The 26382-nt window shown below is 40.7% G+C and overlaps 1 protein-coding gene across 4 annotated transcripts in view; it reads right to left on the minus strand.

Moving 5' to 3' along the window:
* Nucleotides 1-19702, minus strand: part of DOCK10 (dedicator of cytokinesis 10) — a 179114-nt gene extending 159412 nt beyond the window's left edge. For 2 of the 4 annotated variants that reach the window (XM_053390058.1, XM_053390055.1), the window contains exon 1: nt 19400-19701. In XM_053390058.1, the coding sequence (XP_053246033.1) occupies nt 19400-19525 (126 nt within the window). In that variant the 5' untranslated portion in view covers nt 19526-19701. Of the gene's footprint in view, nt 1-3522; nt 3888-19399 lie in introns of all 4 variants that reach the window. The other 2 variants (XM_053390057.1, XM_053390053.1) reach the window with 2 other exon arrangements.
* Nucleotides 19703-26382: the final 6680 nt, after the last annotated feature.

Here is a 26382-nt window from a genome sequence, read left to right on the forward strand (position 1 = left end):
CAAGTCAAACACACCTGTTAACTAACCAATAGTTAGTAACTAACAAACACACCTGTTAACTAACTTTCAGCTTGATTTGTGACTACTCGACACTAGTCTTCCACGGCTAACAGCCTTCCCTATTTTTATTTATATGTTTTCTAATAAACCGCTATGCCGCACATCATCATAAGGGTGGTTTATACATATAAATCTTATTGCTGAAATTATAAAACACAATGTAACAAATTAAGGCCAGTATTGCAACACATACCAAGCAAACAGCAGAAAACAGTTCCCCATTACAAATGGACGACTTATCAACTGTTTTGAAATACTGTATTGGCCTGAATATAAGCCTCACTTTCTCCCCAAATTCCAACCGTGAAAAGTTAAAGTGTGGCTCAAATTCGTGACCTTACAAAAATTGGCTTTTACGATATCACTACTGAAATAGACATATGGTAAAACGGAACAGGTGTGAGAGTGAATTTTAAAGGAGCAGCTTATGTTTGGGTATTGTCTTTTCCTTCTCCCTCCCCCCCCCTTGAATTTTAAAGGTGTGGCTTATATTTGGGTGTGGCTTATATTCGGGCCAATACAGTGAAGAGATGTTTTCAGCTGCCATCAAAATTCATGCCAGCTGCATTTCTGATGGGAGGGTATTCCATAGCTGGCACCTCAGAAAAGGTACTACAGCACACCACCACCCAATGTACCACAGGTACTAGTCAGAGCTTCAGAAGACCTTTTCCTGCAGATCTCAGGTCCCGGATAGATAGGTGTAGGATGTGTTATAGAAGAGGGGTAGTCCATGTGGGTCCCTTCAGATGTTGCTGGACTACAGTTCTCATCATTCCTGATCACTGGCCATGCTGACCACAGCTGGTGAGGGTTGTAGTTGATTGCCTGGAGGGCACTACACTGGCTAACCCAGTTATAGGTATACCTATATAGGTTAATTTTGATATGCTACTGGTTTCCTTCCCGCTCCCTCTTTTCTTATAATTATAAGGGGGGGGGGCAAACTGGCAGCAAAGACTGGGGAAATTGTCCATCTTATGCTATGGCTGCAAGTCTGCAGTGGGCATACTTAGAGCTGTTATCTTTTTATGGAAACACTGCACATTGTGATATTGAAATGTATACATCATTGCAGTTAGCAACCATAGGAATTTAGGGTGAGTCATTGGTTTTTTACCATTTGTCTATGCTGAGTTCACTGAAGATTCCCTTCTTTTGAAATTTGATGGTTGGGAATGCATGGAAATGGGGTAGGGAGGTCAATGAGTAGTAAAGGGCTTGTGACAGTGGAAGAGTACCACCTGGCTGCGTGTTTCTGAGCCTAGAAACTCTTTATGCCAAGGACTATTTACAAAAATATTGCAAAATGTTTGAGTGTTAACATGATGTGGGAAGTGAAGGTAACAGGGCATGTGGGATTTGGTTAAATGTGAATGAAAAGTAAATTTTCAAAAAGGAGAAGGGGGTTATGAACAGAATAAAATTATGTCTTAGTATATAAGATGAGGAATGGGCTAAGATAATGAAAACTTGGGACATAATAATTAGAAAAACATAATTTGTAAGCATGGTTTGAAGATGGGTTTGAATTTGCTGAATCAGATTGGAATAAAGAGGAACACAAAAAAGGGAGATGTGAGGAGGTCAGGACAGAGGGATAAGGAATTTTGTAACTGTTTAAAGTGGATTTTTCTTTTTTCTATTTTTCTTTTTTTGTTATATATTTTTGTTTTTTGATTTTTCTGTGGGTTTTAATTAATGGAATGATCTATGTGAAATGATGAATTCTTTGTTTTGTAAAACTTTAATAAACATTTATTTAAAAAAAAATAGAAACTCTTTATGCCATGGGTAGGCAAACTAAGGCCTGGGGACCAGATCCGGCCCAATCACCTTCTGAATCCGGCCCAAGGATGGTCCAGGAATCAGCGTGTTTTTCCATGAGTAGAATGTGTCCTTTTATTTAAAATGCATCTCTGGGTTATTTGTGGGGCCTGCCTGGTGTTTTTACATGAGTAGAATGTGTGCTTTTATTTAAAATGCACTTCTGGGTTATTTGTGCGGCATAGGAATTCATTTTTTTTTTCAAAATACAGTCCAGCCCCCCACAAGGTCTGAGGGACAGTGGACCGGCCCCCTGTTGAAAAAGTTTGCTGACCCCTGCAGTTTTATGCGGGTGTGTGGGTATGTACTTAAGAGAGCTCAGAAAGACCAAAATATATGATTCAAGAAGGGGGATTTCACCCATCACTAGATAGAGCTAAATATTTCCAGCCCTTGACTGAAGGCTGGTTCACACACTGACCCAGTTGAGGAGTATGCATATACTATTTCTCACCATGTGTACAATCTAATCTGAGGCATGGGAATGACACACATAGAATTAGGATCACAAGAATCACAAGTAAATATGCATGCATTTACCATTTTAGTCATTTATTATCTTGCATGAACATATTCCCAGCATTTCTTTCTAAGGCTCTTCAGATCTCCTCCTTGATTAGACCTTCTCTTAAATGCCCCCTTATTTCCCTTCCTCAGTTGGCTGCTGAGCACATCATCACCATCTGAATACATATCTGCCATTCAGATATTGCAGTCTAATTATACAAAGAGCAACCCAGGTACCAAACATATTGACTGCACTATTTCCAGTCCTGAGGTGTCACCCCACTACCCCTGCTCAAGGCACCTTTACCTTGGATTGTGCAGCAGTGCCCACAAAGTGACACAGAGGTCTTGCAAGATCTCACGGAAGCCACCACTGCTTCTCTGCCATCAGCAGAGGCAGCAGGGTGGGCAGGGCACCTTTGGGGGCACTGCCCCTTGGGCTTCTGCTGCCCAAGGTGGCTGCCTCAGTCTGCCTCACAGGTGGGCCAACCCTGACTATTTCAGACTGCAGATGGGGATTTGCATGATTCAATAAATCAAATGTTTATTACGGTCCATCAACCATCAAACAAAGTTCAAAATACAAGAAATACAAAAATCACATCCTCAGAAGAACCAGTTAGGAATTACTGAAGGTGACAAGGTAGAAACTAAAAATCATAACAGATCTGAGAGATATTGCATTGTTCAGATATATTGCCACCTGTGGCAAATTTATTAGTCCTCCTTTTGTAAGACTGACTCAGCTCAATTGATCTTTCATGATAATCAGTGCATTTCCTCCCCTGCAACTGCAAGCTATTTGCCAATTGCTTATTTCAGCTCTTCCACTTCAAACTTGCTACTTTGCCACAGCAGGACAACAGATTTTGTAAAGCTAACTAATTTGCTGTTTGTTTGGTTTTTTGAAGTTTACAAACCTTTTGAAATGCTTGCTATTCAACATGATTCATAGAGCAAATGATTTATTTTTTCTTTATTTTTTTGTTACTTTAAAACTTTTTTTGCTACTTTAAACCTTCTTTAAAAATTACAACAGCTTATAGCAGCACACCTAAATTAAGAGGGGGGGGTGTTAACTTGGAATCTACAAGAATTCAAGGGTCAGTTTGTTAGTCATCTACCCACCTGTTCAAGCTTGGATGCAGCTTTCTTTGATTCTTTCCTCCTTTTCCATTTCATTTTTGTTCTCTCTTTTTCTGCTACTTCTTTTCTCCTTTCTCCCATCTCCGTTATGCTTTATTCCTTTGGCTGGACTTTCTTGCTCTTTTTCTACCTCCTCCTCTTTCGAGGAACAAATTCATCTCTGGTGTCAAGCTAGTTGGACAGAGCTGCAGGAATAAACTGCCCCTTTGTCTTGGTCTCTCCTAGAGGGCGAGTCCAGCAGCCAGGGAATTTGCAAGCAACACATTCTTGCCTCTGCCCTTTTCTGGTTGCCTCCTAATCCACCGTTCCAGTAGCTATGAGATATATCTATATGTTGGTGGCTGAGCCTATTGAATGATAACACAAATGTTAAGAAGTGAGCCTCTTCACATTTCTCCAGGGAGAGAAATTATCTTACAGTTAGTAAGATCAGTTTAACAAGATGAGATTTACCGCAGACTAAATATTCAGCAGAATTTTTGGAAGTTTTTGTTCAGATTATCCTGTAGAGTATTACCAGTTTCTTTTCTCTCTAAAACCCATCTGCATTATTTAAAGTGACGGCTAACAGATGGCACCTCTATTGCTTCATAGGGTTACCTTTTCAAAACCCACTTCTTCCATGAAGCCTTTGGCACAACGCACTAGTTCCCATGCCCAGTAGAAAACAGCCTGCAACTAAGGCTAAAGACCGGACTTCCGGTGGAGCGCGATCTTGTCGCAAGCGAGGGATTTTTCGGAGAGGAAGATCCCAGCTATTTCGGGTGGAAAGGGGGTGTTACAGGGCGCAGTAACCCCCCAAAAAGCCTCTGGAGGGTGTCCGAGGCCCCAGGTTCCCGGCAGTGCCCTTGAGCTGCCCGTCCGGCCGTCAGGTAGCCCCCAAAAGGGTGAAGAGTACGGCGGAACGGGATAGCGGGCTATCGGGAAGCCATTGCTGCACTCGAATAGCGAAGCCCCGTGCTTGCAAGGAACAGCGCTCCGCTCTCAAAATTAAAGGAATTTGGACCTATTTGGACTAAAATTAAAAGATTTGGACCTAAAGGAAGCTCCAGATTATTAAGAATTTTTTTTTTCCGAGTTCGGCTTTTATCTGGGATCAGCTTTGACGCAGCGATACAGCAGAGCAGGAAAGCGAAAGTAAGTTGCCTCTAGCGGTTATTGTTTCCGTTTCTCCCATAACTTTTAAAAACTTTTCGAAACTTTCTGAAACAAAGTTGAAGTATCTTGCCAGCTTAAAGAAACCTAAGTTATATGCTAAAAGGGAGAACAGAAAGTATTTGGGTTTATTTTGAGATTGTCGATGGAACGGAGGAGCTAAAAGAGAAGCCTTCGGTCTTTGAACTTTTTTTTTTGTTTTTTGTTTTTTTCCTGAAGACAAGCAGCATTTGACACTACGGATAGAGGGCAATCTGAAAGGGCCACAACCCCAACGTCTGAGATTTAATATATTTGGATTTTTCTTTTGTTTGTATCTCTTCTATTAAATTGTACAAAAATTTAAATGGGACTTATCAACCATATTCTCTAATTGAATTTTGGCCCCTAGTGGCAGAAACTGGAAACTACAACTTGTTTTTCTGAGATCTTTCTTGGCCAGTGGAAAATTTTTTGAACTGTCTTTGTTTAGAAAATCCTTAGTTTATGTGACCTTGACAGTTCCCAGTTCCTTTGTACTCTCTGGACGGAAAATTCCCCTTGGGATGTGGTAGAGCGAAAGAAGCCGACTTGCCAGCAGAGAACTTTGTTTATTTTTATGACTCCAATAATCAGTGGAAGAGGAGATGGCCATATTTGGGCTGTGAAGAACATTTTCTTTTGGATTACAAATTTGGTCTCTAAACCAGCTTGGTGACAAGACCCACAACCCTTTCTTTCTATAAATATTATATAACTTGGATTTGTATGAGGGACAATACTTCAGTTGGATTATAAATTGGACTACAATTTGGATTATAATTGCAAAAATTAAAAGGAAAGCTGAATTAAGGATTAGCCCGATTGGGGGCAAGAAGATTGGTTTCCATCTGTGACTGAGATATTGGAAAGAGTTGGACTAACTTTGGTTTATAAGTCATGCTTTTCTTTTAAATATTTAATGCATTTATTGTATATTTGAATCTAAGTTTTGAAATTTGATTTTATTGTGGGGATTTGGTGAAAAGGGGATTATATTTAAAGATATTGAACTAAAATGACACACCAACAAAAGAAAGGGATGGAGGGGGGAACGCCAACTGATAGGAGAGCATCCAAACAAGAATCTGACTTTAGAGCAGAAATATTGAAAATGTTCGCAGAAATTAAACAGAGCGAAAAGAATTTGGATACTAAACTGGAACAAGTGAATAAGAAAATGGAACAAGTGGATAACAAAATTGGGAAAATGGATAAAAAAATTGACGAGACAGTGAATGAACTGAAAGGGCAAATAAAAGAGGTGTCTAAAAGAACACAATCTGTGGAAGAAGGCCTGAAAAAAACTAAATTGGAGATGAAGGAGGTGAAGCGGGAGGAAGAAAGGCTGAAAGTGGAAATAACAGAAATTAACAAATCCCAGGAGGAAATTAAAGATACAATTGCCATGAATGAATTGAGACAGAGGGAGGTTAACCTGAGGTTGAGATCGGTACCGGAAATGCAGAATGAAAATATCAAAGAGAAGCTGATAGTAGAAATTGCGAAGTGGCTGGAACTACCAATGGAAGATGTGGCAAAAACAGTACAAAATGCATTCAGAATGAGGGTAAGAACAACAAAGGCAAGGAAATTCCCAGGTGATTGTTTAATTACATTTAAAGATCGGGAGATGAGAAATTTGATACTACAGAGGAACAGAGAGAAAAGATTATACATCGATGGAAATTACATAATTATTTTTAAAGATATACCGATTAGGTTGTTGAAACGAAGAGATCCATACAAGCCACTGGTACAGATACTTAAGAAAAATAAGATTGATTTTAGATGGGAGTTTCCGGAAGGAGTCTCCTTCTTCTACAAAACTAAAAAACGCAGGTTGACAAGCCCAGAAGAGATTGGGAAATTTACGAGAAGGTACAAGGAATTACAAGTTGAAGAAGAAGATGTGAAGGGTGCAGGAGCAGGAAGAGGATCAGGACCTAGAGATGAGTCAGAATCAGTGGAAGAGGAAGAGGAGCAGGGGAAAAGATCCGAAGAAGAAGAAGAAGAAGACGAAGAAGGAGGTGAGGAAGAGGAAGAGGAAGCAGAAAAGGAAGACAGATTATAAGTAAACGAATAAAATTATTTAATTTGACTGCAAGATGGCGTTAAAATTATGGAATTGGAACATTAATGGGATGAATGATAAAAGAAAACGAAATAAAATTGAACAATTTCTTAAGAAGAAAAATCTGGACATTATATGTTTGCAGGAAACGCACGTGGCAAGAAGACACAGGAAAATTTTGATAAATAAGAGACTAGGGAATGAATTTATATCATCGGATAAAGAGAAAAAAAGAGGTGTTGTTCTATATATCAAAAACAAAATTGAAGCCAAACAACTCTTTAAAGATGAAGATGGGAGAATCATAGCAGTCCAGACCAAGTGGCAAGGCGAAAATTTAATAATTGTCGGGATCTATGCACCTAATGGAAATAAGACTGATTTTTACAAAATTTTGGAAGAAAAACTATTTGAATATGTAGATCAGAAGATCATAATAATGGGTGATATGAATGGCGTGGTTTCTCTACAGATGGATAGACTAAGAGAAGGAAGAAACAAAGAAGGGAAACTTCCAAAGACTTTTTTCTCAATGACTAAGAATTGTAATTTGATTGATATTTGGAGGCTCAGACACCCATTGGAAAAACAATTCACGTACTATTCAGAACCGAATCAGTCAATGTCAAGAATCGATCAAATTTGGGTTTCAAATGAACTGACTCCAAGAATTCAAAAGATTGAAATTCAACCTAAAGTAATTTCAGATCATAACCCAATAGAATTGGAATTAAAAGGATTTGAGGAAAGATCTTTTAGATGGAGAATTAACGACTATTTACTGGACGATGAAAAGATCATGGATAAGGCACGAAAGAAATTAACCGAATATTTTATGGACAATCTTAATAAAGGTACAAAGATTAGCATTGTTTGGGATGCAAGCAAAGCAGTGATGAGAGGTTTCTTCATTCAGCAGAATTCATTGAAGAACAAACTCAGGGAAAAAGGGAAAAAAGAAATCCTGAATCAGATTATGGAAAAGGAGCAAAAATTAATTAAAAAACCAAACAGTTTAAAGATTAAACAAGAAATCAAGATTTTACAGACGCAATTTTCAATTATTATAAATAAGGAAATAGAATGGAACATCAAAAGACTGCGACAGAGAAACTTTGAATATGCGAACAAATCAGGCAAATTGCTTGCATGGCAAATTAAAAAGAGAAAAGAACAGAATACAATTAACAAAATTATTGTGAATGGAGAAGAGAAAATCTCCCCAAAAGAAATCAGGAAAGGATTCTTGGACTTTTATAGACAATTATATAAGGACAAAGAAAGAAATAATGTGAAGAAAATTGAAAGATTTTTAAGAAATAAAAAGGTGCAGAAGATCCCGACAGAACAAAAAGACAAGCTGAACACCCCAATTGAAGTTGACGAGATTAAAGAGGTCATAAAGGAATTGAAGAGAGGAAAGGCCCCGGGACCAGATGGATTTACATCAGGATACTATAAGGAAATGAGTGAAGTTTTGATGACTCCATTGAAAGAAGTAATGAATAATATTTTAAAAACAAGAGAGATTCCAGAAACATGGAAAGAAGCATTTATAACATTAATTCCCAAACAAGATTCAGACTTAACACAAGTTAAAAATTATAGGCCTATTTCTTTATTGAATACAGATTATAAAATATTTGCGGGTATTTTAGCAAAGCGAATCAAAAAGATATTAATGAGTATTATCCACAAAGACCAAGCAGGGTTCCTGCCAGGCAGACAACTGAAAGACAATGTAAGAAATATAATTAACACTTTGGAATATCTGAATGCCAGGAACGAGAAGCAAGCGATATTAATGTTTGTGGACGCTGAAAAGGCCTTTGATAATATAATATGGGAATTTATGTTGAAAAATCTTGAATATATGGAGGTAGGAGAAGAGTTCTTTAATGGTATCAAGGCAATATATACAGAGCAGCGAGCTAAATTGATAGTTAATAATGTGGTTTCCGAAGATATAAAAATATCTAAAGGAACAAGACAGGGATGTCCGCTCTCACCATTGTTATTCATAACGGTTCTGGAGGTCTTTTTAAATGCAATAAGACAAAATAGTCGAATAAAAGGGGTAACAGTAGGTCAGAATGAATACAAAGTGAAAGCTTTTGCCGACGATCTGGTTATAACGATGGAAGAACCATTAGAAAGCGTTGGAGAGCTACTGGAGGAGATTGAACAATTTGGGATGGTGGCCGGGTTCAGATTGAATAAGAAAAAAACTAAAATAATGGCTAAAAATATGGAGCAGGATAAGATAGAAATATTGCAACAACAAACGGAGATAGAAGTAGTGAAGAAAGTAAAATACTTGGGAATATGGTTAACAACCAAAAACATTGACCTGTACCAGAATAACTATGTTCAAATATGGAAAGGTATAAAAAAAGACCTGGAGGTGTGGAATAGAATGAAGCTGTCCTTTTGGGGCAGGATTTCTACAATTAAGATGAACGTGCTCCCAAGGATGTTATTTTTGTTTCAGACAATCCCCATAATTAAGGGGAGTGGAACCTTCAAAGATTGGCAAAAAGTGATATCAAGGTATATCTGGCAGGGCAAGAAGCCAAGAATAAAATATAAATTACTTACAGATGCGAAAGAGAGAGGAGGCTTCGCCCTGCCAGATTTGAAACTATATTATGAGGCAGCATGTATTTGCTGGTTAAAGGATTGGATTAAACTTGAAAGCAAGGAATTATTAGATCTTGAAGGTTTCGATAACAGGTTTGGGTGGCACGCTTATTTATGGTGTGATAAGAAAAAGGTTCACAAAGGATTTGGAAACCACATCTTCAGAAACTCGTTAATAGAAGTATGGGACAGGTACAAAAGTCTTTTAGAACCAAGGGTTCCACACTGGTTATCTCCGTTGGAAGTTATGAGTGTAAAGAAAGTGAATATGAGAGGCAATTGGGCTACATATGGAGAATTGGTAATGAAGGAAGGAGGAAAATGGAAACTAAAACCATATGAACAAGTTAAGGATTATGTATATGATTGGTTACACTACTTCCAGGTAAATGAAATGTTTAAGAAAGATACAAAGGAAAAGGGGTATATAGAAAAAGACTCTAGGTTTCAAATGGATATAATTAATAGTGATAATAAGATCTTGTCAAAAATGTACAAGATATTGTTGGAATGGTGTACGAAGGACGAAGAAGTTAAATCAGTAATGATACACTGGGCTAGAGATTTTGGATATAATATCCAATTTGATGATTGGGAGAAACTATGGAAGGAAAATCTAAAATTCACTGCATGCATGGGATTGAAGGAAAACGTGATGAAAATGTTCTATAGATGGTATATTACACCTGTTAAGTTAGCCAAAATGTACAAAATGGACAATAAGTGTTGGAAATGCAAAGAAAGGGAAGGAACATTTTATCACATGTGGTGGGAATGTAAGAAAGTTAAGAACTTCTGGGAAGGGATATATAATGAATTAAAAAAAATGTTAAAATATACTTTTGTCAAGAAACCAGAAGCTTTTCTTTTAGGAATCACGGGAAAAGAGATAAGAAGGAAAGACTGTAAGCTATTCCAGTATGCAGTTGTGGCAGCAAGAATTTTACTAGCCCAGAAGTGGAAACAGGAAGAAACACCGACAATTCAAGAGTGGAGAATGAAACTAATAGACTATGTGGAGCTAGATAAACTGACTGGAAAAATAAGATATTTTAAAAATCAAAAGTTCATCGAACATTGGGGGAAATTTGTAGATTATCTGAAAAATCTATGTGATCCACAAACAACGCTAGTGGGGTTTCAAGAAGCACTGTAAAGGTTAAGATGTATTGTTTGGGAAAATATATATTGGTAAAGGTGAAAGTTAAAAGGCAATGCAAAAAAGGAAATGCGTTATAGTTAGGAGTATATATGGATGATTACCAGAAAAATCGAAGGAAGTCTCAAAAGTGTAATTTGTGAAAATTTGGCTAAAAATGTATGATTTTTGTTGTAAACTAATAAAAAGTATATTGAAAGAAAAAAAGCAACTAAGGCTAAAGATGTGTGACTGAAACTAATGTATATTGCTTCCCTGTTTAGCCCTGCCTCTACTTCCCTTTCTCTATTTCCCCCATGTTGAATTTTATATTGAAAAGCCATTGGCCAGTAGCCTGTTCTCTTGTGTTCTGTAAAGTGCCATGTACAATGATGGAACTATGTAGGTAACAACAGCAAGAACAAACAACAACAACAACAACACTTGTAGGAACCTGATATAGCCAGATCCTATTTAAAATACATGTACCATAACTGGTGAACTATTTAAAATTTTAAAAGATGATGCTGTTAAGGTGCTACACTCAATATGCCAGCAAATTTGGAAAACTCAGCAGTGGCCAGAAGATTGGAGAAGATCAGTCTACATCCCAATCCCAAAGAAGGGCAGTGCCAAAGAATGCTCCAACTACCGCACAATTGCACTCATTTCACACGCTAGCAAGGTTATGCTTAAAATTCTACAAGGAAGGCTCAAGCAGTATGTGGATCGAGAACTCCCAGAAGTGCAAGCTGGATTTAGAAGAGGCAGAGGAACCAGAGACCAAATTGCAAACATGCGCTGGATTATGGAGAAAGCTAGAGAGTTCCAGAAAGACATCTACTTCTGCTTCATTGACTATGCAAAAGCCTTTGACTGTGTCGACCACAGCAAACTATGGCAAGTTCTTAAAGAAATGGGAGTGCCTGATCACCTCATCTGTCTCCTGAGAAATCTCTATGTGGGACAAGAAGCTACAGTTAGAACTGGATATGGAACAACTGATTGGTTCAAAATTGGGAAAGGCGTACGACAAGGCTGTATTTTGTCTCCCTGCTTATTTAATTTATATGCAGAATACATCATGCGAAAGGCTGGGCTGGATGAATCCCAAGCTGGAATTAAGATTGCCGGAAGAAATATCAACAACCTCAGATATGCAGATGACACAACCTTGATGGCAGAAAGTGAGGAGGAATTAAAGAACCTTTTAATGAGGGTGAAAGAGGAGAGTGCAAAATATGGTCTGAAGCTCAACATCAAAAAAACGAAGATCATGGCCACTGGTCCCATCACCTCCTGGCAAATAGAAGGGGAAGAAATGGAGGCAGTGAGAGATTTTACTTTCTTGGGCTCCATGATCACTGCAGATGGTGACAGCAGCCACGAAATTAAAAGACGCCTGCTTCTTGGGAGAAGGGCAATGACAGGCCTAGACAGCATCTTGAGAAGTAGAAACGTCACCTTGCCAACAAAGGTCCGTATAGTTAAAGCCATGGTTTTCCCAGTAGTGATGTATGGAAGTGAGAGCTGGACCATAAAGAAGGCTGATCGCCGAAGAATTGATGCTTTTGAATTATGGTGCTGGAGAAGACTCTTGAGAGTCCCATGGACTGCAAGAAGATCAAATGCATCCATTCTTAATGAAATCAGCCCTGAGTGCTCACTGGAAGGACAGATCGTGAAGCTGAGGCTCCAGTACTTTGGCCACCTCATGAGAAGAGAAGACTCCCTGGAGAAGACACTGATGCTGGGAAAGATGGAGGGCACAAGGAGAAGGGGGCGACAGAGGATGAGATGGTTGGATAGTGTTTTCGAGGTTACCAGCATGAGTTTGACCAAACTGCGGGAGGTAGTGGAGGACAGAGGTGCCTGGCGTGCTCTGGTCCATGGGGTCACGAAGAGTCGGACACGACTAAACGACTAAACAACAACAACAACCATAACTGGCTGGATCCACAGACCTCCTGTGGACAGATCAGGAGGAGAAAGTAGAGGAGAGAAAGTCACTAAAGTTGGCTGAGTAGCTCTTGCAAATCTGCTATCTGTCCACATTTTAATCCTGGCTCTTCAGGGGACACAATGTATATTCCAATTCCACTAGAGAAGAATGCTTCTTGGATTTTCTGCCAATTCCCTACCACTTAACTTATCAGTTATAATATTCTGGGTCTATTCAAATCCAAAGCTCTGACTCTAAAGTGGGGTGAACCATTCCGTACAAATAAAATAATAATTGCTCCCATTAAACAGCACGGAATGGAGGTTGCACACCATTTATTCAAGGGAATTTCACTAGAGATAACAGGACAACTACAGTGAAAGTGGACTGCAGCCATAAGCTTCAGACCATTTGGTCTTTCTCTGTCTCTCTCCCCCACACACAAAATTTGTGTTAGAATATTGCTGAACCATTGTTTCTCCTAACCACATCCTGTGGCAATGCCGCAGTGTCTAATTACTCACAGAGTGAAATTAAACATGGGTTTCAACTTTCTTTGTCCATTTTGAAATTTCCTAGCAGATAACTCAACATCAGCAGCTGTATTCATCAGGAAGAGAATGCAGAGGCTTACTGAAACAAATGCAGGGAGCAATCTACCAAGCACTGCTGCAGCACAATCTTCACTTCAGTGGGGCTTCTGTACCAAAATGAATGGTGAGTGAAGGCTACACAGAAATGGTGCTGGGTGAAATGAACTAAGCACAAATGCCTGCTTTGTTTCCTGCTATGAAGAGAACAGATGGAAAGCACTGTGGCACCTTGGGAGGCTGACAGTGGCATCCTATGCTTTACACAGTAGCAAGTTCCACTGTGTTCAATGCAGCTTGCTCCATAGTAAGTGCATTCAGAATTGCAAGCTAAGGCCTCAGTCCTGTGCACACGTATATGGGAATATGACCCTTCAAATACAAGAGGACTTATTTCTGAGTAAACACACATGGATCACGCTTCACTTCCTACATTGATCAGGTGTACATGAGGCAGGTACTACACATGGCAAGCTGTGTCCACATCTTCCACTGCAGTTCCGCATAATCAACTGCTGCAGGCAGATAGCACAAATGTGCAGAGCACCAGCTGCACAAATTCCACTTCTAGCAGCCTCCATGACTATTCATTTTGTTTCTAGAAATGACCCTCCATAGTTTACCGTGGCTTTAATAGGCCACAGTATTCAACATGCGTAGAATGCATTCACTGATTGCAATGCAGTCTGTGGTCTGCTTTTAGCATTAACTTAAATGGTCTGGACAGAGGTGTGGCAAGGTCAGGTGATACTGGGTGTGAAAATATTTTTGTCAACCCCCCATTGCAATTTTTGCGAAGTTCTTGAGTTTTTTGGGGGGAGGGTACCCCAAAGTTTTTGAGCTTTTTCAAGGGAGGGTTGGCCGCAGATAGCGCAAATCAGACCTACAATCATATAAAACCATGTCAGTGCCGCCCACTGGGGCTGTGAAGAAATCTAAGTCTCAACATTAACAAATACAGTCATACCTCAGGTTACAGACACTTTAGGGTGTGTTTTTTTGGGCTACGGACATGCTGAAACCCGGAAGTACCAGAACGGATTACTTCTGGGTTTCGGCGGTCACGCATGCGCAGAAGCACTAAATCACACTTTGTGCATGCACAGAAGCACTGAATCACAACCCTCGCATGCACAGAAGTGCAGCTGCAGGTTGTGAATGCTGCGGGTTGTGAACGTGCATCCCGCATGGATCACGTTCGCAACCCGAGCGTCCACTGTATGTAGCATTTGCAAGAAAGGCCACACAAACTTTTTTTTAAAAAGCTACTGTTGCCCCGTGATCCAGTCACAATTAACAACGAGGGTGGGTGAAAAGAAAAAGTTACATTGCATCCACTGAAAACTGCAGATCAGAATAATGAACACAGAATGATCTTTAAACATTATGGTATATTCTGGAGACTTAAATATTCCCACTAATGAATTATTACATATAAACTTATAATTTATTGAAGGGATTGTTAGTGTGCTGGCTATGATACCGATGGCCAGATGCAAAATACAATTGGGATCCTACAGCTTTAACAGTTGTTTAGAAGAAGAAGAAATCAGTAGGCACACCTACTTGGCATCTAAGTGGATAGGCTTTTGGTTTAATGCATCATCAAGATACACTTGTTGAAAAAGCTGAGAACTAGGGATAAAGAAAATATAATGCATTGGGACTCTACAATAAACATATACTGAATTCAATTTAAAATAATAAAACCCCTGCCTTGAAAGGGTTAATAGTCATGAGTGGGTCACTCTCTCTCCTCAGATAAACCTAATCTGAAATAGGTTTATTTGAATAAGATCAATTCAGGCATAAAATTAATCCAAAATGTGATGCTTTCCAAACTAGTAAGACCTCTGTATTCTATCTGCATTTTTGGTTATGTCACTGGGCATATGATGGATCGAACCACAAAATTTCAAAACAGAAAAGTAGATTAATATATTCAATGGATGTTTCCTTGGCCTGGCCCACACATTTTTCAGAAGGGACATTCAAAAATATAATTCTTGTCCTGCAACCTTAAATCATGCAGTTCATTAATTCCTGTTTCATTCCACTGCCTGTGTAGACCCAACTTATTTATATGCCAGAAATATCCTGTCTTAAAACTTCAGAATTAATAGGCATGTAATGCTATAAAGCTTCAGTGAGACTTGCAAGACTTGTAAATTTGTGTGGTGCAACCTTCAGATTATGTTTTAAAATACTGTACAATAGAGGTTTTCCCTTGGGTGTTTTTTTGTTTTGCTTTGTTAAATAACCATATATATTTTTGGTTTCTGGAAATAACAAAGGTAAATATTTTTAGGAAATTACCTGGTTTGCATGTAACACTAAGCCAAACCATGGTTTAGCATGAGCATGAGCATGAACAAACAAACATTAAGGTTCTCAGAGTGAAGATTATGACTGCTGCTCCTCAAGTCCTGCTGCTACAGCACTATTCAGGCTGAAACCATGGCTTTGCTTTGCACTGCATCCAAGTGTGTGTTTATTGTTTATCTCACGCCAGACAAACCATGAGCAGTAACTAAGGCTTGCTCTTGATAATGATTGTGGCTTGCTTGGGGGAGACAAACCACAAGCCCAGATTCAGACATGATGCTAAACCACGTTATGGCTTAGTTCATGAGTAGGCAAACTAAGGCCCAGGTGCCGGATGCAGCCCAATCGCCTTCTAAATCCAGCTCGTGGACGGTCCGGGAATCAGTGTGTTTTTTACATGAGTAGAATGTGGCTTTTTATTTAAAATGCATCTCTGGGTTATGTGTGGGGCATAGGAATTCGTTCATGATTTTTTTTCAAAATATAGTCTGGCCCCCCCACAAGGTCTGATGGACAGTGGACCCCCCCCCCGCTGAAAAAAGTTTGCTGACCCCTGGCTTAGCTCTTCACTCCAGCAACCTGCATGTTTACTCATTTACACTAAGTCATGGTTTAGCTTAATGTTACATACAAATACATACATTGTATAACTCTGATGTATCAAACCTAAGTAATTTATGTTACTTACTCAAGAAGGTGTATTTATCACTGCCAAATGACTGCTGCTGGAAACTCTTTTGCCAGAAATCTGTTGCTGTGCAACATAAAAATGAACTTGGTGATGGAATTCCTTCTGTAAGTTCACACATGGCTACAATCCTTGGCCGAGTGAATAGCCAAGAAATATATAGCATTTTCCAGATCTGTAGTACTCTAGACAACAGTAACTTAAGATTCTTAACAATAAAAATTATGCAGTTTCGAGCCCACACTGACAGTGTCTTTGGATGTCACAATCAACTATGGTTTATCATGACAAGAATTAGCTTAGTGAAGCCTCAGGCTCATATATTTCCCACTTTTTCTTCTCCCTTGGCACAGCTGCAGGATGGAATTTGGAAGCTTTCACTTGTGATTAACCATAGCTGCTTGTGAACTGAATGCAAAAAAGGGGGGAATGGGGGGGGGGAGAGGTTAATCTGAACTACAGTTTGCTTGCAACAAGCCAACTTCAAATTATGGATTATGAAGCTGTCTTGTTTCCACACCCCATCATTATGATTTACCGCTGTTTAGATCTGAAAGCAATACTGAATTGTATTTAATCAGAAGCAGAAGCAAAAGCTTCCAAATGCCTTCTCATGTCTGGAGTAGAGGAGAGGAGCAATGTTGATTCCAAAGGTTTAACTTTGTTCTTGTCACAATAAATGAATGAGTTGTGGCAGCAGAAGGCAATATAAGGTCTTCTACTTTTCACCCATCTATTCTCCTGATTTGCCCCTCACATTGGCTGGGGGGGGGGCTTTCAGAGGAACTCCTAGAATAGTGCATGGGGAAGAAGGAGAGGGGAGATTGTTCCATCTGGTATGCTGAAATGCTGGAACTGATGGAACTATCTTCTTAAAACTACATTGAATTCCTCCCAATGGTTCTAACAGCCAGTATCAGAAAAACCAGTTATGCTTTTTGCACACGTGTAAAGCAAAAACTGTTGTTAAGGGCAGGGTATTCTTACACTGAGTAATAATGTATACCCACTTGCCATAGATGGCAATAAGCAGGTAGGTTTTTGCCATAGTCGCATGGCAGCTTGGTCATTCAAAATTGTCCCTAGTTAAGACATCATTTTTTCATGGGGAAACATTGCCAATCAATGATGAACTCATAATGAAGGCAGTTTATGAATGGAACATCTTCATCCACCCACTTCTTATGGAAGAGACACAGAGTTTGCACCAGTGTTCCTGTACTGCCGCATGTCCATAAAAATTACAGGAAATAATTTGGCAATGTTTGCTCACTGCAGACCAAGGACACATCAAATCTCTTCCTCAAGTGTTGCAGTCAGAATCGATAGCTCAGTGGTCTATATTAAACTGTGTAATTTTTCAGGTGGATAACAACCCCCCAAACCCTGTAAAAACAATGGAACCCTCCCTACAGTGGAGGTCATGACACTTTCTGTGCAACAGGGGTAGCTGGATGGGATCTCTGTTAGAAAGTAAGAAAAATAAAGAAACCTGCAAACATAACAAATTCATAATGGAATACAGTTTCATGGACTAGTCCACTTCATGATAAATTGGCCTCTGGTATAGGAATGCTAATAGCATAAATTTATTATGTATCACAATATATTTTGTTATGCTTTAAGCAGCTACAGGCCTCTTTGGCTGTTTTAGCTGCAACAAACTAACCCAGCAGGAAGTTGTTACTATTTGAAAGCAGCAATGCCCGGCAGGAGCAACATAGGCATAGATGGCCACAAAGAAACAGATGTCATATCTTCTTCTTCTTTCTTCTTTGGTGATCACTCGTAGCTGAGTTAGATTGTCTTCCATAAACACATTTTAACAATGAGTCCATAAGTGACTGTGGAGGCCAGTTCTGGATCCACACATCCTTCCACAGTGGGGACATTGGTTTCCGAGCGGCAGTTGATCACAGTATGGATTTGCCAAGCATGCCTTATGCAGTGTTTCTGAGATGTGAAAGCTAGGAGCTAAATGGCACCTTAAACCTAGAATATGGGCACCGCAATAGAGTGTCTAGGCTCGCTTTTTTTTTAATAACAAGAATACAAAGCTGAAAATGAATGAATCTTATGTTCATTTTTCACATGGTCTAGTCCTCATCTTAAGACTGCAAAAAACAAAGCCATACTTCCCCCTGCCCACCCCACTAATATTCTTATGAGGATCCCTTTTCCTGTCTTCAGCGAGTGGCTGGAAGTGGGGAGGCAGGAGAAGGTCCTCCTTTCCTTCCAGCAGTGGCAGTTTCAGTCTGAAATCTTATGGGCAGTACTGTGCCCAGAGCTCAGAAACTGTTTGCATTAATAAAATCCCAAAACGCTGGGAGTTTCAAATGCTGGTCCTATGCAACACACCAGAACATGCCGTATGAAAGACCTTTGCCACAATCGTATTAATTAAAGAGCTGCTGTAACACCATGCCTAAGGGTGCAATCCTACTCCTTCTGATCACACATGCATAGTATTACTCAGCAAGAGAGCTGTTTGAGCAGGAAGGCCTTGCTTGGAATCTTGCTTCTGTGGGGAATTTAGGAAGGAAGGCTGCAATCCCAGCCGCATCTCCCTGAGAGTAAGATCTCAGCATCAAACCCCAATAGACATGCATCGGACGCTGTTGTGTGCCACTTTTCTGGCTAACCTCAAGTCTGAAAGCTTCAGCCCTGCTTTTCTCCCCAGTTCGCAGCTCAAATATGAAAGGGGTGGGTGGGAAAATACTGATTTCCCTTATAGAATCATAGAATTGTAAAGTTGGGAGGGGTCCAAAAGGACATCTAGTCCAACCCCTGCAATGCAGGAATCTTTTGCCCCTCCCCCACCACCCATGGGACTCGAACCCACGACCTTGAGATTAAGAGTATCATGCTCTACGGCTGAGCTATCCCAGATTAAAGTTTGCTTAGAAGTTTGAAAGAACGAACGGGAGGCGCTCTGAACGCTCGACAGCGCTATACACATGGCCAAGTCTCAATACTATTGAAGGGGACACAACGAAACAACGGCCTTCCGATCCAAGACAGACGCGCCTAGTCGCGACAGTAAACGCCGGGACTCCCCGCGAGCCACAGAAGGCGCTAGGGCTCCCTCCGTCTCCCCCACTTTGCGCCGCTGCTTCCACGTCCCGTCCCCCCCTTCCAAGCCACATGGTACGCGCGCCCTGCCAAGGGATGCCAGCGCGCGAGATGGGACAGCGCGAGTTCATTGGCGGCGCCCGGGGGGGGGGGGGAGACGGGACGAGGCTTCTTCGCGCCTTTCCCGCGCTCTCCAGAAGAGGCGAACTGAACTCACCCTCAGCTGGAGCCGGCAGCGGCTGGCGACGCTGGCGACGGCGGCGGCTGCGCTCTGGCGGTGCTCGGACGCCAAGCTGGGTCGCAGCAGGCTCCGGGTGAATCTCCGCGTTTTCTCCCCAGCCATGAGAGGGTCAGAGCGGCTGGCAGGAAAAGTCCGGCGGCGGTGGCGGCGGCGCAGACTGGCAGCACTCCCGCCTCTCAGCCGCGTTCAGGAAGCGGAACTCGGGGCTTGCTTGCTTGCTTCTTCTCGCTTTTCCCCCTCTGCAGCTCGCAGGCGTGACACGCGCGCTCCCCCCCCCCATTCACCTCCGCGGCGCTTTTCTCCTTTTTTTTGAGGGGGGGGGGAGCGTCGCGAGGCGAGGCATCGGAGCGGAGACGGAGGCGCCCAAGTTGGCAACTCTGCAGAACGACCGGCGGGAAAGCTTCCCCGCCAGCTGCCCAGCCGCCTCTCTCTCTCTCTCTCTCTCTCTCTGTCACACGGCTGCCTTGGCCTGAGCGGGGTCTAGTCAGCGCCTCCTCGCCGCTCCCCGCAACAGGCCGAGGCTGTCACGGCTCCTACTTCGCTACTGGAAACAGCGGGGGCCTCGGGGCAAATGCCCCCTAGAATAAGCAGGAGGGAGGCCCCACACTCCGCAGGGCTGCCTTGCTACCTGTGAAATAACCCACATGCTGGCATAGGAGCCAACTTCGAGGGGCCGAGGTCCCTTCGTAGCGCCCCCCCAGCTGTCAACGTTTCCCTTTTTAAAGGGAAATTCCCGTATTCCGAATAGGATTCCTCGCAAGAAAAGGGAAAAGTTGACAGCTATGCCCCCCATCAAAATATTTAAGGGGGGCGCTGCCCCCAAGTTGATGGGCACTGCCGTTCAGATGCTGTGTGCACAGGTTGCATCTTGTGTTCAATTATGAGGGGCGGAGCTTACTTGCCACCCCCCCCATATCTAATTCAAGTTGGCACCCCTGTGTGCCAGAACTGTACCGTTGGAAAAGACCCTGAGGATCAGTGTCGGATTTATGTATAAGCTAGACAAGCTATAGGTTAAGGCCCCACTGGCTTGGGGCCCCCCAAAAAATTAAAGGGGGGAAAAACCTGGATGTACATTTCCAAAATATAAGATAAAAAATAAATAAAATGAAACCTACCTATAGCAACAGTGTTTTGTGTTGTGTAGGCTCCTATGATGTAAGTAATGGGCCCCACCTGCTAGCCTGCTCCCTAAAATATCACTGGTTTGCTCATTTCTGTATATAGGGTGCTTACATTCTGCATGGGCTTTGCATTCTGCATGGACTTTTCAACAATTACTTAGATAAAATACATATTTTGTTATGTGCAAATGGCTTTAGAGACCTATTAGGTCCGCAAATTACCATATAGCATATATTCAACACAAAAAACAGTGACAATTTGTTGTTGACAAAGGACAGCTGGACATATAAAGGGCCCCATTATCTTCAGTAGCTTAGGGCCTCATCAAACCTAAATCCGGCCCTGCTAAGGATCATCATCATTTTATTATTTATACCCCGCCCATCTGGCCAGGTTTCCCCAGCCACTCTAGGCAGGTTCCAACAAAGCATGAAAACACAATAAAACGTCAAACTTTAAAAACTTCTGGATACAGGGCTGCCTTCAGATGTCTTCTAAAAGTTGTGTAGTCATCTAGTCCAAACCCCCACCCCCTGCAATGCAGGAATATGCAGCTGTCCCATACAGGGACAGAAGGCATTAATCAAGCCACAGGCCCTCATAGGATGGGCGAGGTATAAATAATAAATTATTATAATATTATTATTACTCCTAGGTCAGCATCATCAGATACAGTGATGCAATGATCCTCACACACTTAATGTAGATAAGTGATTCTGCCAGACATCCGGTTCTACAAACGATGGCTGCAAAAAAGGCTCAGATCCTGTGTTACCCACACTGCAGTGTGGCTGCTTTTACACCGTTCGAAAGAACATTTCAGGAAGTGGGTATCATGGGCAGGGTTGACAGCATGGTTACTTCCCACTCTGGAAGCTGGTAATCTTGTCTTGAGACTTAACAGCAACACCACCCCATGATCACTTCCTTCAGTCATGAGTGGAGCAGAATGAGTGTTGCCACACCACAACTGGTAACATATGAACTTAAATATTTTCTTCCACCACCCTCCAAATGAATTTCTGTCCAGGGTATTTGGTAAAGCGGTATAATTTTGAATAAATATATAAATAGCACGTCCAGGAAGGCATGTCACATCGTTTTAGTTAAATTTCTGTGGTTTTCTGGTCATTTTTACAACCATGTTGAGCGAACCCTCTTCATATATCTCATATTTATTGAAAAGGTAATCCAAACCTGAAATCTGGTGGCAGCATGGAACAAATTCTGCAGCAGCAGCAGCAAACATCTGTCCTTTTCTTCCATTTCATCAATGGCATGCATCCATCTAGAAGAGAGGAAACAGCAACTTATTCCACTAGTGCTTGTGCGCTCAATTCATAACCAAGGAAACTAAAGGCAGAAATGAGATTTTTGGGTGGCATTCTCTTCTCTCACTTAACTGGAATTTTTATATAGGCTTGAGGAATATATATATATATATATATATATATATATATATATATATATTCAGGAAAGAAAGGAATGCGTGCCATTGTGGCTGCCTTGTTTGTCACACCCACCTCTGCTTGAATGACAGCAAGGTGCCTGTCTGAAGCTAGAACACGAATGCATAATCTCTTCTGCTTTGGGCATTTAGGAAAGTCAAGAGATGGAAAACACAGGTTTAGTTGCCCAAGGGCTATGTTATTGAATGCCAAGGCTTTGAAATTTAAAATCAGCGTCAGCTTATTGCAGGACTCTCTCCAGCTATTCTAGCTTAGTTTGCATTAATTTTAAAAGGCAGTGTCTGGGCACAGAGCAGTGAGCCTCAGGGCTCTCTGAGGCTGCACCCTATGTTGCTTGGATTATCTAGTGAATGTGGTGGAATCAGGGTAGTATGTACAATTGCCATTTTGAGATGTTAATATGTGTTCCTTGACATTTCTCCCAGATACAAGGACCAGAACTTTAGGAGTATATTTCTTACATGCAGACTGAAAATGTGATAGCTGACCAGTATTTACAGGCATTGATACTATCAAGTGACTCCGACACGAGGCAAAATAATAATAATAATAATTGTCGGAATCCACACACCAAATGGGATAGTAACAATGTTAGAACAGGCAACCCCTGTATTGTGCAGGGGTTATGTTCTGGGTTGCTGTGTGTGCTGGCAGAGCATGAATAAGCTGGCCCCATTTCACCCCTTTCACACCCTCTTCTGGGTCCAAAACCATCCTGTGCATGCACAGCCATACATTCTTTGAACTCATGCAAAACGGGAGTTGCCTGTATACCTATGCCCATACAGTGGTACCTCGGGTTAAGTACTTAATTCATTCCAGAGGTCCATTCTTAACCTGAAACTGTTCTTAACCTGAAGCACCACTTTAGCTAATGGGGCCTCCTGCTGCCGTTGCGCCACTGGAGCACGATTTCTGTTCTCATCCTGAAGTGAAGTTCTTAACCTGAGGTACTATTTCTGGGTTAGCTGAGTCTGTAACATGAAGCGTATGTAACCCGAGGTACCACTGTATTAGTCTATCCCACTAGTGTGTGAGGTCACGAAGAGTCGGACACGACTAAACGACTAAACAACAACAACTAGTGTGTGGTGTACCAACAAGATAATTTGAATCAAATTGGGTTGGATTTAAAATGGGTATTGACAAATTCCTGTCTGTCAAATGGTTACAAATTGTGATGACTACATTCTTGCCCTGTCTGTGGGTGTCACAAAAGTGTTGGGTTGGCAGCTGGAGGAGTTCATCCAAATGAATGATTTTACCATTTTGGAAATGAAGTTGACAGTTTTCCAGTAAGTCACAAAGTCGGAAACAGTTTGATTTCATTACAAAAGTACATGGGGGAAGTTCAGTTGCTCTACATTCCCATCTTGTTTTGTTAGTCAAAAACAGATCATTCAAGATGGGAATGTAAAGAAACTGAACTTTGCCCTCCTTACCACACATCTTTAACTTATTTTTGTTGTCATCATTTGTTTTGTTATGAAACAGGGGTTGCTTGTCAGGAATTGCTCTTAGTTCTTGTTTTGTCATCAACTAGAACAGGCTGTGACTGGACCTAACTGCCAGAGGTCCTTTACCTTTACCTTTTTAGAGCAGGCATAGGCCAACTCTGGCCCTCCAGATGTTTGGGACTACAATTCCCATCATCCCTAGCTAACAGGACCAGTGGTCAGGGGTGAAGGGAATTGTAGTCCCAAACATCTGGAGGGCCAGAGTTGGCCTATGCCTGAACCAGAGCCTATTCCTATGCTGCTTTTTCCTTTATGGGATGCACAGCATATACAGACTTCAGTATACATCTCTTCCTAGATAAGTTTAGTTTAAGGCAATGATGACCCATGTTTAGACTTGCTTTGAAGACTAGAAAAATCACCATTTCTAGCTCAAAGTAACGGCAAACATTGATAGAAAACATATCACCCTTTTTCTTTTTGGAGATACTTTCCTCCTCCTTTCCATGACACATATTTTTTGTAGGAGTTGATGGGATCCTTTTCATGAAAAGCTGAACTGCAAAATACTCCTCCTAAGTAAAATAAAATTCTGCTTAAGCTTCTTTTCCTAGGAGCAATTCAAATAACTGTTCCTTCTAGAACCACCAATGGGTTTTTTCCTCTCTTTTCTTTCTTTCTCTTGAAAGATTGTTCTGGATGGTTTTAATATTAGAATTATCACTCTAAGGTTATGCATCACTGTGTGGTATAGACAGAACACAAACAACATGTTGGTTTGTGATGTTCCAGATTATACCATCTGCAATCTGCCTTTTCAATATGTTTCTTGCTGGGTAATGCTGTTCTCACTTCTTTCAGATTGAAGCAATTGAACAATATGTTCCTGCTCTCCTGGAGCAGACCACCATGAGCTTCCACTGTCTGTAGCTCATGTTGAGAATCTAGCATAGAATTATTATTCTTTCACAGACCAGCCACCTCAGAGATAGTTTCTGGCTTTATCTCGTATTGAGTACAACATAATTGCATTTTGGGACTTAAAAATCTATGCAAAAGGGACATTTGAAAGGTGTGTTCAGGACTTCATTTTTTTAAAAAATAATATTTTATTAAGTTTAACAATAGAAAAGTAGAACAATAAAAACACAAAGAAAATATAAAACACAACAATACAAACTTTCACGATACATAAAATACAAACATTTAACAAGAAAACAAAAAAAGACAATCAACACTCAAAAAGTAAAATAAGAAAAAACACAGATCACTCTTTCCCAATTATTCATCTTCAATTAACTTATTTTCCTGACTTCCTCACGCCTCCCTTTTTTATATCCCTTTTTAACAATTAGTTCAGCAAATTCGTATCCTACTACTTTATCCTTATTTATTTTACCTCCCAAATTTCAAAATTTTAACTCTTATTACTAGAACCCCTTCATTTTAATTCAATGTCATCAGCATTCATACATTTTACAATACTTCTGTAAATAAGTTTTAAATTTCCTCCAATCTTCTTCCACCAACTCTTCTCCCTGGTCTCGGATTCTGCCAGTCATCTCAGCCATTTCCATATAGTCGATTACTTGCATCTGCCATTCTTCCAAGGTGGGTAATTCTTGTGTCTTCCCTTCATAGCTGCTATGACAACAATATTGCTTTCCCAGATCCAACAGATGAGACAGATCATATACTGGATTTGTTGTTCTGCCCTGGCCTGGGAAAAGGCTGTTTCAAATTTAGGCAAGGGAGGAGGAGATTGATGTTTTATACATGGTCAGATGATTTTTGTTGTATTGTGTGTGCAATGCCTCTGACACGGATTGGCTGAGATGATGCAATTGCATGGAATGTTCACAAATACTCCAACTGTTCAGGGAATATAGATGTTTCAGAATGTTTGCAGTTCAGCTTGTGTGTGGGAGACGTGAAACTTGTCAGTTTGACCAAGACTGAAACTTCACATAGCATTAGAATGAAATGTTTTATGGATGAAAAGATTTATGGAGTATGGTGAGTACTGGGAAGTTTAACAAACAAACAAAACAAAAATAGCCTTAAGTGTATGAGTGGAAGTGGTGGGCAGGGAGGTAGGGAGGGAACAATTTTCTTCCTTTCAGTCATTATTATCCTGAATTTTTCCTCTGACCCACTACGCTGCTCACAGTGGATATGGGGAAGGTAATATGGGGAAAGGGTGAAGTAGTGTCCTCTTTATTCTTCCTGTCATTCTTCTCAGATTGACAGCATTTTGAACCTGCTTTTTAATGCAGGGGAAAGATGCATGCAAGTGCATGCCACATATATTTGGGGCCTGAACTACATGTTAAGAATGTATGCAGAAAATGTCTGTAAGATACATATTTTTGCCAAAGTCACCTTCCTATACCATATACCATATTTTTCCATGTATAAGACTAGGTTTTTCCCCTAAAAAATAATGTCCAAAATTTGTGTGTGGCCTATACGCGGATAGATCTCCCCTCTTTTCTTGAATTGGAATCCCCCAAAATAGGGGGTGTCTTATATATGGGGGCATCTTATAGATGGAAAAATACGGTAATTCTCTCTAGAACTCTGTTGTACTTGCCACAGCTAATAGTAAAGGTTCGATAAGTAAACTGTGTGCTATTTCCTGACTAAAAATCTGTTTCAAACATATGTATAAAAGAAAAGGGGAGAAAGCCCTTAATAGCAACTATATGAAAAAAGAATAGTCTTAGGTTTTTCAAAAAATAGTCTTGGATTCTTCAAAATCCTTTATTTCATCAGATCTAAGGAAGAGCTCCTTTAAAATAATATTCATTGGTATTTAAGACCACATGTAATTACAGACATTCTCCTTATGCATATATTAACTTAAATTCAGCATTCTTTTCACAAACAAAAACATGCTTGCTTCCAT

The sequence above is a fragment of the Podarcis raffonei genome, chromosome 5 (genome assembly GCF_027172205.1).
Source record: "Podarcis raffonei isolate rPodRaf1 chromosome 5, rPodRaf1.pri, whole genome shotgun sequence".
NCBI lineage: Eukaryota > Metazoa > Chordata > Lepidosauria > Squamata > Lacertidae > Podarcis > Podarcis raffonei.